The sequence below is a fragment of the Mus caroli genome, unplaced genomic scaffold (genome assembly GCF_978045245.1).
Source record: "Mus caroli unplaced genomic scaffold, Mus_caroli_1 scaffold_14, whole genome shotgun sequence".
Classification (NCBI taxonomy): domain Eukaryota; kingdom Metazoa; phylum Chordata; class Mammalia; order Rodentia; family Muridae; genus Mus; species Mus caroli.
Window position 1 is genome coordinate 110822426 of NW_028227269.1, and position 11862 is coordinate 110834287.

Sequence of the window (11862 nt, forward strand, 5' to 3'; positions counted from 1 at the left end):
TAATCCCAGCACTCGGGAGGCAGAGGCAGGCGGATTTCTGAGTTCGAGGCCAGTCTACAAAGTGAGTGCCAGGACAGCCAGGGCTACACAGAGAAACCCTGTCTCGAAAAACCAAAAAAAAAAAAAAAAAAAAAAAAAAGAACATACAAGATAAGGGATGCCACATCCTCAGTTGAGTGACATGAGACTGTACCAACATCTGTCTGGGAGTCTGTCCCTTGCTGGCTATGCAGGCAAATCCATGTGATAGAGTAGACAATGGCTTCCAGGAAACAAAAAGATCGAGGTCCTTCTATGTTCACCCAGCTCCCGGGTAACTGACATAGCAATCATGGCTACTTCAGTGGCTCCTATACTTCTATCTGGAGATGAAAGACAGCCCCTGCTTACATATGATGGCATTCCTGTGGGGCCTTGAGCAGAGGATCGACCCACTTAAGACAGGCAGGGACTCATGACCCTTAGAAGGTAGGGATAATAAATGTGCCCTAGACAGACTCTGTAGTGTTACTGGGTACACATCAAGTTTGGCTGACACTTGTAAATCAGCCCAGAGGGAGGCTGGGCATCCTAGGCAAGGAGTATTATAGCTGTCCCTGTCTGTAGGGCAGAGGTGTAGTAATTAGCTTTCCAGAATCGGCTATGTTTCCTCAACGTGGCTGACTCTCCAGCCTGTGTGGCTACTCATGGAGACACGAAGAGAAGACCCCAACCTCTCTCCCCTGGCCATTCCCCTGTTACACATCAGCCCCCACCCTCTGGCCCTCTGTGGGTAGCTTTGGGAGTGGCCAGTACTCACCCCACCCCTCGAGCCATCCTGTCTGTGAGACAAGGAATGCTTGTTGCCAAGAGGCTCTGTGGGTCAGGAGGAAGCTAAGTCCAAGTTTCAGTGTCTCCTTGGGAATGGTGAATACCAGGAGGGCATCAGCAGGAAGTTGGGAGGTTGCAGAAAGCCCCTGGCCTTGCTCCAGTAACATGTGAATTCACTTCAGACTGCTGGAAGGTCCCTCAGGTAAAAGCAATTTCTGATTATGGGACAAGACCCTGCTCAGCCTCCAGGGCAATGGCTCTCTGTTGACCTTACTCCACATGACTGTCCCATCCTAGCAGTGTTGCCCAGCTGACAGGAGGGGCGTGCTTGTGTCCCCTGCGGCCCCGACTTCTTCCCCTGTATCCATGAGGTCTCTGGCTGTGGGTGTGGATGTCAAACCCATGCAAAATGGCAGCCGCCCTAAGGTGAAACTCAGCTCTGGTTTCCTGAGCTACACAGTAGAGACGGAGACCCAAGTGCATGAGAGGAAAGCAAGAGTAGGGATACATGAGTAGGGATACATGAGAACAAAAGACCTTGGCGAACTGGACCGCTGAATGCATTGCTTCCTTTATTGAAGGTGACTGAATGGGCTGCAATCTGTACACGAGGTGCTCTAGGCAGAGCATGAAAGTTGTACACATCTGGGAAAGTAGTAGCACACTGGCAGGCAGACAGACAAACAGACGCACACCAAGGTATAATGGTAAACCCGTGTGTGAACCCTGCTGGGCAACCCACAGTTACCACTGAGTGCAGACCTTTGTGCCCCGCGTACACACCCTCACAGTCTGCTCCCCAAAGCTTGCCATTAGCGAAAGAGTTGAGGAAGGATCGAGTGTGTGAGCAGGAAGGACACACCGCACACCCCGCTGGCTAAGCTCACCAGGGAACAGCAGCGGCAAGGCAGAGGTTACCCCAAAAGCTGCTCCTACCCACACAGGCATGGGTACTTCAGAGACAACGTTGTTCTCGTGGTGTTGGGCAGCCTCTTGGGACTTACCCCACGAAGGCCAACAGAGCTCCCAGAACTAGACAATTTGGCAGCCTTGGTTTGCTTCCAAAGCTTGGAAGAAGGTAGCGGATTTCAGTTCCCTATAGGAGGGCTGTGTGTGAGACAGGTAAGTGCTGTTTATTTCTGCTTTGGTTTCAAGCCTGTGGATCGACACGAGATCAATCGCGCGTTCTGGGGGCGATGGGGGTGCTTTCAGACCCTAAGTTTCGGGTTCTAGTTGGCTGGTCTCATCCACTGACTCTGACCTCTCATCTCATTTGGCCACGGGCCTGGGGATAGATTTGTCACCAGTGTCTCTAGCCTGTTCCAACAGTACGAGTTCTGTTCTCGCAGAGGATGCCACCATTGCTTCAGAACCAGGCCTGGCACTTGTCCCCTCTGACTTGGCTTCTTCCTCCTCCTCTGGGGAAAAGCTTTCTCGAGCATCAAAAAAGGTGACTGTCTCCTCCTGGGGCTTGTGTTCTTCCTGGCCTTCCCCGTCTTCAGTGCTCCTGGGCTTCTTAGTGGGTGAAGAGGAGAACCCTAACTTGGGAAACCGGAACCAGCCCGCCTTCTCCTGTTTCCTGGGCAGTTCGGGGTCCAGCCGAGCGGTAGGCTGCACGTGGACAGGGGATCTTTGGGGCGTGTCTCTGGACTCAGCAGCCGTCTCTTCCGCGGAGGAAAACCCAATACTCGGAAGCCAGGACCACAACAGGCTGGCCTTTTTACCTTCTGACTTCTGTCTGGCATCCATGCCAGAGACCTTAACCTCCTGGCTGTCCTCAGGAAACTCAAGAATCTCCGCGGGCTCCTCATCAGAGGTGCTTTCTGCAAGCTGGGGCCCCGGGGGCACGCCAACACTGGAAGAGATAATCTCAAATGGTTCGCCAGTATCAGGTGGGACCTCTGCAGGAACAGCGTGTCCCCCTGCAGCGGCTGGCGAGGGAGCTCCACCCACACTCTCTTGCGGCTGGGAATCAGGAGCCTCTGTATACACACAGGCCTGCACAGGGGGCTCTGAAATTTTCACTTTCAGCAAAGAAAATCCGTAAGAAGGAGTTTGGATTGTAGAAGCAGGGATCTCTGATTCCCGCACAATCTGAGTACAAAAGGCTCCAGGTGCTAAGGGGTCAGCGCGCGACCTTTCCATCCTGCTAGGAAGAGCGACTTCTTGGCTTTCACCTCGAGACCCCTGAATGTGCACTCTGACCTTAGAAATTGGGGATTCTTCCAAAGATTGCTCAAGGCTTGCTGGTGGCATTCTGGTGTCCTCGGCGCCTGTCTTTAGAATGCTGGCTTCCCAGAGCCCAGAGCTTCCTGTATGCATGGGACTAGCAATGCTGGCTTCGACCTCTCTCACCACAGGAAAGAACACATCAGCCTCAGAGCTGGGAGCAGGGAAGGAGAACCTGGGTACCTTCAGTTTGGGAAATGTAACAGTCAATACAGAATCCTCCCAGAGCTGACTCATGCTCACCACAGAGACCTGGGATGGCACATCAGTGATGGAGGCCTTCAGCCTCAGGGGCCCTTGCGGCTGGGAAGGCAAGCTTCCTGTTCTAGCCTCCATCTCAGCAGGGATATTTCCTCCTGGCCCAGGATGCTGCTGCTTGCCTGTTTCTTCTGGAGGAAGCTGGGGTTCTGAGACCCTCACAAGGGAGACAGAGTCTTTAGATAGATGGGTCCCAAACTCAGGGGTGGACAGATGTGTGTGAAAATGCTCAACAGTGGAGCTATGCATCCTCGAGCCTGTCCCATGGAGATCACGTTTTACAACATCTGCATATGTTGGGCTCTCTATGGGCTTCACACTGGTCCCTTCCTCTGGGGACTCCAGGGAGATATGTGCCTCTACCTTGGACTCAGGCACATGGGACAGCTGCACGCAGGCTGCTGCTTTTTCTTCTGCCTCCAAGGGGATGCTGATGACCGGAGTCTGTGACTTTTGAGTGGCTTCCTGTTCTCCAAGCCGGTCTCGCTCCTTGGATGAGGAGCGTCTGAAACCAGGAACTCTGAACTTGGGCATTTTGAACCGGCGCTCATTCGAGTCTGTTGACGTCTCCTTTGCTGTGGGATCCATCTCAGGGGTTTCCACGGTGCAGGTGTTATCTCTCTGTCTACCGGATGGCAGCAGGAGACCTTCTGTTCTGGGTGGTACCAGTTCCCCAAAGGGCTGACTTGCAGAGACAACCATGAGACTTTTGCTGTCACCTCTGACATTCACATCATCTTTGGAAGGAGGAAGCTCAGTTTGGGACCTAACCAACTCTGCTGTGGTTGAGGGGGATCTGACATGGAGTTCTGTGATGACGTCTTTTGAATGAGTGTCCCCAACGTGGGCATCACTGACAACTGTTTCTACGACTACCAAATCACCTCCAGATGTGGTACCACTGAGTGAAGGCCTCATGTCTCCGTGTGGCACAGAAGCCGTCCCCTTAGAAACCTTTATCTTGGGTAGTGCCAGTCTTGGCATGGAAAAGCTCAGCTTCCGGCTTCTTCCCTTCTCCACGTCCTTGTCCAGAGGGGCATGCTGGGGGGATTCCACTATGGAAACACTACTTTGAATTTGAGAATCCATTTCCATTGACGACAAACCTAGACTAGATGTGGGTGTCTCCTGTGACTGAGAATCACCTGTTACCTTCTTTGGAGACCAATTGAAAGAAGGTAACTTGACGCTAGGCAATTTGAAGGAAGGGTCTTTGGCTTCTCGCTTAGATGCCTCAGGTGGCTGACTGAGTAAAGGCTGGCTGGAGGACAGCTCCACAACACTACAAGAAGCAGCACCGGGAGAAAGGACCTGAGGGACTACTGAACCAGACAGGGTGTGAGAGGTAACAAGAGAATGGACGACAGCCTGAGCCTCAGCCTCAGACAGAACATTTTCAGACTCTGAAGGTGGAAGAGATGAGGTAAATTTAGGTCTGTGAAATTTGGGGAACAATATGCGAGCAGTGAAAGGAGGGAGTGTACTGCCTTGAGATTCCTGTGGAGACTCAACAATACACAAAGACGGGCGAAGGTATGACAACAAGGACTGGGAAGTCACAGAAGGAGGTGATAGATCAGCATCACTAGAACCATAACACGAACTGGTAGAAATGTCCCTTGAGTTTACGTCTTGATCATGAAATGGAAAAAATCCGTGCTGGTTAGGGGTCCGCATAGAATCATGGTGTTCCATCATATCAACTTTGGGGCCCTTCAGGTCCACGTGGGGCCCCTTGAGGTCCACCTTGGGCATCTTGAGGCTGGGCATCTGCACCTTGGGCAGGTGGCCCTTCAGGCCGGCCCCAGCAGCGCCAGCCTGGGCGGCGGGCAGCTCTGCCTCGGGCAGCTGTCCCTCGGGCAGCTTCACGCCCACCTGGCCGGCCTTGAGCTCCAGGTCGGCGGACGGCAGCTGAACGCTCAGGTCAGGGGTCTTCAGGTCGCCCTGCACTTGGGGCGGGGCCACGTCCGCCTCCACCTTGGGCGCACCCACCTCCAGAGAGGCCTCCACGCTGGGCTTGCCAGGCGCGGACACGCCGAAGGAGGGCATCTTGAACTTGGGCATCTTGAACTTGCTGTCTTTGGCGGCCACGTCCTTGTCGGCCAGGGCCAGCTCCCCCTCCAGCTTGGCACCGGGCGCCTGGATGTCCACCTCCACGCCGGGCAGGGACACCTCCAGGTCGGGGGCGCTCAGCTCGCCCTTGGGGCCCTTCACGTCCACTTTGGGGCCCTTCAGGTCCACGTGGGGCCCCTTGAGGTCCACCTTGGGCATCTTGAGGCTGGGCATCTGCACCTTGGGCAGGTGGCCCTTCAGGCCGGCCCCAGCAGCGGCAGCCTGGGCGGCGGGCAGCTCTGCCTCGGGCAGCTGTCCCTCGGGCAGCTTCACGCCCACCTGGCCGGCCTTGAGCTCCAGGTCGGCGGACGGCAGCTGAACGCTCAGGTCAGGGGTCTTCAGGTCGCCCTGCACTTGGGGCGGGGCCACGTCCGCCTCCACCTTGGGCGCACCCACCTCCAGAGAGGCCTCCACGCTGGGCTTGCCAGGCGCGGACACGCCGAAGGAGGGCATCTTGAACTTGGGCATCTTGAACTTGCTGTCTTTGGCGGCCACGTCCTTGTCGGCCAGGGCCAGCTCCCCCTCCAGCTTGGCACCGGGCGCCTGGATGTCCACCTCCACGCCGGGCAGGGACACCTCCAGGTCGGGGGCGCTCAGCTCGCCCTTGGGGCCCTTCACGTCCACTTTGGGGCCCTTCAGGTCCACGTGGGGCCCCTTGAGGTCCACCTTGGGCATCTTGAGGCTGGGCATCTGCACCTTGGGCAGGTGGCCCTTCAGGCCGGCCCCAGCAGCGGCAGCCTGGGCGGCGGGCAGCTCTGCCTCGGGCAGCTGTCCCTCGGGCAGCTTCACGCCCACCTGGCCGGCCTTGAGCTCCAGGTCGGCGGACGGCAGGTGAACGCTCAGGTCAGGGGTCTTCAGGTCGCCCTGCACTTGGGGCGGGGCCACGTCCGCCTCCACCTTGGGCGCACCCACCTCCAGAGAGGCCTCCACGCTGGGCTTGCCAGGCGCGGACACGCCGAAGGAGGGCATCTTGAACTTGGGCATCTTGAACTTGCTGTCTTTGGCGGCCACGTCCTTGTCGGCCAGGGCCAGCTCCCCCTCCAGCTTGGCACCGGGCGCCTGGATGTCCACCTCCACGCCGGGCAGGGACACCTCCAGGTCGGGGGCGCTCAGCTCGCCCTTGGGGCCCTTCACGTCCACTTTGGGGCCCTTCAGGTCCACGTGGGGCCCCTTGAGGTCCACCTTGGGCATCTTGAGGCTGGGCATCTGCACCTTGGGCAGGTGGCCCTTCAGGCCGGCCCCAGCAGCGGCAGCCTGGGCGGCGGGCAGCTCTGCCTCGGGCAGCTGTCCCTCGGGCAGCTTCACGCCCACCTGGCCGGCCTTGAGCTCCAGGTCGGCGGACGGCAGCTGAACGCTCAGGTCAGGGGTCTTCAGGTCGCCCTGCACTTGGGGCGGGGCCACGTCCGCCTCCACCTTGGGCGCACCCACCTCCAGAGAGGCCTCCACGCTGGGCTTGCCAGGCGCGGACACGCCGAAGGAGGGCATCTTGAACTTGGGCATCTTGAACTTGCTGTCTTTGGCGGCCACGTCCTTGTCGGCCAGGGCCAGCTCCCCCTCCAGCTTGGCACCGGGCGCCTGGATGTCCACCTCCACGCCGGGCAGGGACACCTCCAGGTCGGGGGCGCTCAGCTCGCCCTTGGGGCCCTTCACGTCCACTTTGGGGCCCTTCAGGTCCACGTGGGGCCCCTTGAGGTCCACCTTGGGCATCTTGAGGCTGGGCATCTGCACCTTGGGCAGGTGGCCCTTCAGGCCGGCCCCAGCAGCGGCAGCCTGGGCGGCGGGCAGCTCTGCCTCGGGCAGCTGTCCCTCGGGCAGCTTCACGCCCACCTGGCCGGCCTTGAGCTCCAGGTCGGCGGACGGCAGCTGAACGCTCAGGTCAGGGGTCTTCAGGTCGCCCTGCACTTGGGGCGGGGCCACGTCCGCCTCCACCTTGGGCGCACCCACCTCCAGAGAGGCCTCCACGCTGGGCTTGCCAGGCGCGGACACGCCGAAGGAGGGCATCTTGAACTTGGGCATCTTGAACTTGCTGTCTTTGGCGGCCACGTCCTTGTCGGCCAGGGCCAGCTCCCCCTCCAGCTTGGCACCGGGCGCCTGGATGTCCACCTCCACGCCGGGCAGGGACACCTCCAGGTCGGGGGCGCTCAGCTCGCCCTTGGGGCCCTTCACGTCCACTTTGGGGCCCTTCAGGTCCACGTGGGGCCCCTTGAGGTCCACCTTGGGCATCTTGAGGCTGGGCATCTGCACCTTGGGCAGGTGGCCCTTCAGGCCGGCCCCAGCAGCGGCAGCCTGGGCGGCGGGCAGCTCTGCCTCGGGCAGCTGTCCCTCGGGCAGCTTCACGCCCACCTGGCCGGCCTTGAGCTCCAGGTCGGCGGACGGCAGCTGAACGCTCAGGTCAGGGGTCTTCAGGTCGCCCTGCACTTGGGGCGGGGCCACGTCCGCCTCCACCTTGGGCGCACCCACCTCCAGAGAGGCCTCCACGCTGGGCTTGCCAGGCGCGGACACGCCGAAGGAGGGCATCTTGAACTTGGGCATCTTGAACTTGCTGTCTTTGGCGGCCACGTCCTTGTCGGCCAGGGCCAGCTCCCCCTCCAGCTTGGCACCGGGCGCCTGGATGTCCACCTCCACGCCGGGCAGGGACACCTCCAGGTCGGGGGCGCTCAGCTCGCCCTTGGGGCCCTTCACGTCCACTTTGGGGCCCTTCAGGTCCACGTGGGGCCCCTTGAGGTCCACCTTGGGCATCTTGAGGCTGGGCATCTGCACCTTGGGCAGGTGGCCCTTCAGGCCGGCCCCAGCAGCGGCAGCCTGGGCGGCGGGCAGCTCTGCCTCGGGCAGCTGTCCCTCGGGCAGCTTCACGCGCACCTGGCCGGCCTTGAGCTCCAGGTCGGCGGACGGCAGCTGAACGCTCAGGTCAGGGGTCTTCAGGTCGCCCTGCACTTGGGGCGGGGCCACGTCTGCCTCCACCTTGGGCGCACCCACCTCCAGAGAGGCCTCCACGCTGGGCTTGCCAGGCGCGGACACGCCGAAGGAGGGCATCTTGAACTTGGGCATCTTGAACTTGCTGTCTTTGGCGGCCACGTCCTTGTCGGCCAGGGCCAGCTCCCCCTCCAGCTTGGCACCGGGCGCCTGGATGTCCACCTCCACGCCGGGCAGGGACACCTCCAGGTCGGGGGCGCTCAGCTCGCCCTTGGGGCCCTTCACGTCCACTTTGGGGCCCTTCAGGTCCACGTGGGGCCCCTTGAGGTCCACCTTGGGCATCTTGAGGCTGGGCATCTGCACCTTGGGCAGGTGGCCCTTCAGGCCGGCCCCAGCAGCGGCAGCCTGGGCGGCGGGCAGCTCTGCCTCGGGCAGCTGTCCCTCGGGCAGCTTCACGCCCACCTGGCCGGCCTTGAGCTCCAGGTCGGCGGACGGCAGCTGAACGCTCAGGTCAGGGGTCTTCAGGTCGCCCTGCACTTGGGGCGGGGCCACGTCCGCCTCCACCTTGGGCGCACCCACCTCCAGAGAGGCCTCCACGCTGGGCTTGCCAGGCGCGGACACGCCGAAGGAGGGCATCTTGAACTTGGGCATCTTGAACTTGCTGTCTTTGGCGGCCACGTCCTTGTCGGCCAGGGCCAGCTCCCCCTCCAGCTTGGCACCGGGCGCCTGGATGTCCACCTCCACGCCGGGCAGGGACACCTCCAGGTCGGGGGCGCTCAGCTCGCCCTTGGGGCCCTTCACGTCCACTTTGGGGCCCTTCAGGTCCACGTGGGGCCCCTTGAGGTCCACCTTGGGCATCTTGAGGCTGGGCATCTGCACCTTGGGCAGGTGGCCCTTCAGGCCGGCCCCAGCAGCGGCAGCCTGGGCGGCGGGCAGCTCTGCCTCGGGCAGCTGTCCCTCGGGCAGCTTCACGCCCACCTGGCCGGCCTTGAGCTCCAGGTCGGCGGACGGCAGCTGAACGCTCAGGTCAGGGGTCTTCAGGTCGCCCTGCACTTGGGGCGGGGCCACGTCCGCCTCCACCTTGGGCGCACCCACCTCCAGAGAGGCCTCCACGCTGGGCTTGCCAGGCGCGGACACGCCGAAGGAGGGCATCTTGAACTTGGGCATCTTGAACTTGCTGTCTTTGGCGGCCACGTCCTTGTCGGCCAGGGCCAGCTCCCCCTCCAGCTTGGCACCGGGCGCCTGGATGTCCACCTCCACGCCGGGCAGGGACACCTCCAGGTCGGGGGCGCTCAGCTCGCCCTTGGGGCCCTTCACGTCCACTTTGGGGCCCTTCAGGTCCACGTGGGGCCCCTTGAGGTCCACCTTGGGCATCTTGAGGCTGGGCATCTGCACCTTGGGCAGGTGGCCCTTCAGGCCGGCCCCAGCAGCGCCAGCCTGGGCGGCGGGCAGCTCTGCCTCGGGCAGCTGTCCCTCGGGCAGCTTCACGCCCACCTGGCCGGCCTTGAGCTCCAGGTCGGCGGACGGCAGCTGAACGCTCAGGTCAGGGGTCTTCAGGTCGCCCTGCACTTGGGGCGGGGCCACGTCCGCCTCCACCTTGGGCGCACCCACCTCCAGAGAGGCCTCCACGCTGGGCTTGCCAGGCGCGGACACGCCGAAGGAGGGCATCTTGAACTTGGGCATCTTGAACTTGCTGTCTTTGGCGGCCACGTCCTTGTCGGCCAGGGCCAGCTCCCCCTCCAGCTTGGCACCGGGCGCCTGGATGTCCACCTCCACGCCGGGCAGGGACACCTCCAGGTCGGGGGCGCTCAGCTCGCCCTTGGGGCCCTTCACGTCCACTTTGGGGCCCTTCAGGTCCACGTGGGGCCCCTTGAGGTCCACCTTGGGCATCTTGAGGCTGGGCATCTGCACCTTGGGCAGGTGGCCCTTCAGGCCGGCCCCAGCAGCGGCAGCCTGGGCGGCGGGCAGCTCTGCCTCGGGCAGCTGTCCCTCGGGCAGCTTCACGCCCACCTGGCCGGCCTTGAGCTCCAGGTCGGCGGACGGCAGCTGAACGCTCAGGTCAGGGGTCTTCAGGTCGCCCTGCACTTGGGGCGGGGCCACGTCCGCCTCCACCTTGGGCGCACCCACCTCCAGAGAGGCCTCCACGCTGGGCTTGCCAGGCGCGGACACGCCGAAGGAGGGCATCTTGAACTTGGGCATCTTGAACTTGCTGTCTTTGGCGGCCACGTCCTTGTCGGCCAGGGCCAGCTCCCCCTCCAGCTTGGCACCGGGCGCCTGGATGTCCACCTCCACGCCGGGCAGGGACACCTCCAGGTCGGGGGCGCTCAGCTCGCCCTTGGGGCCCTTCACGTCCACTTTGGGGCCCTTCAGGTCCACGTGGGGCCCCTTGAGGTCCACCTTGGGCATCTTGAGGCTGGGCATCTGCACCTTGGGCAGGTGGCCCTTCAGGCCGGCCCCAGCAGCGGCAGCCTGGGCGGCGGGCAGCTCTGCCTCGGGCAGCTGTCCCTCGGGCAGCTTCACGCCCACCTGGCCGGCCTTGAGCTCCAGGTCGGCGGACGGCAGCTGAACGCTCAGGTCAGGGGGCTTCAGGTCGCCCTGCACTTGGGGCGGGGCCACGTCCGCCTCCACCTTGGGCGCACCCACCTCCAGAGAGGCCTCCACGCTGGGCTTGCCAGGCGCAGACACGCCGAAGGAGGGCATCTTGAACTTGGGCATCTTGAACTTGCTGTCTTTGGCGGCCACGTCCTCGTCGGCCAGGGCCAGCTCCCCCTCCAGCTTGGCACCGGGCGCCTGGATGTCCACCTCCACGCCGGGCAGGGACACCTCCAGGTCGGGGGCGCTCAGCTCGCCCTTGGGGCCCTTCACGTCCACTTTGGGGCCCTTCAGGTCCACGTGGGGCCCCTTGAGGTCCACCTTGGGCATCTTGAGGCTGGGCATCTGCACCTTGGGCAGGTGGCCCTTCAGGCCGGCCCCAGCAGCGGCAGCCTGGGCGGCGGGCAGCTCTGCCTCGGGCAGCTGTCCCTCGGGCAGCTTCACGCGCACCTGGCCGGCCTTGAGCTCCAGGTCGGCGGACGGCAGCTGAACGCTCAGGTCAGGGGTCTTCAGGTCGCCCTGCACTTGGGGCGGGGCCACGTCCGCCTCCACCTTGGGCGCACCCACCTCCAGAGAGGCCTCCACGCTGGGCTTGCCAGGCGCGGACACGCCGAAGGAGGGCATCTTGAACTTGGGCATCTTGAACTTGCTGTCTTTGGCGGCCACGTCCTTGTCGGCCAGGGCCAGCTCCCCCTCCAGCTTGGCACCGGGCGCCTGGATGTCCACCTCCACGCCGGGCAGGGACACCTCCAGGTCGGGGGCGCTCAGCTCGCCCTTGGGGCCCTTCACGTCCACTTTGGGGCCCTTCAGGTCCACGTGGGGCCCCTTGAGGTCCACCTTGGGCATCTTGAGGCTGGGCATCTGCACCTTGGGCAGGTGGCCCTTCAGGCCGGCCCCAGCAGCGGCAGCCTGGGCGGCGGGCAGCTCTGCCTCGGGCAGCTGTCCCTC

At 62.5% G+C, this 11862-nt stretch overlaps 1 protein-coding gene across 1 annotated transcript in view; it reads right to left on the reverse strand.

Annotated features, from left to right (window-relative positions):
* Nucleotides 1-1365: 1365 nt before the first annotated feature.
* The window catches only part of Ahnak2 (AHNAK nucleoprotein 2), a 44864-nt gene continuing 34367 nt past the window's right edge, over nt 1366-11862 (reverse strand). The window contains exons 10-11 of the mRNA XM_085830711.1: nt 7560-11708; nt 1366-7064 (exon numbers count right to left, since the gene is read on the reverse strand). Coding sequence (XP_085686837.1) covers nt 2080-7064; nt 7560-11708 — 9134 coding nt within the window. The 3' untranslated portion in view covers nt 1366-2079. The remainder of the gene's footprint in view (nt 7065-7559; nt 11709-11862) is intronic.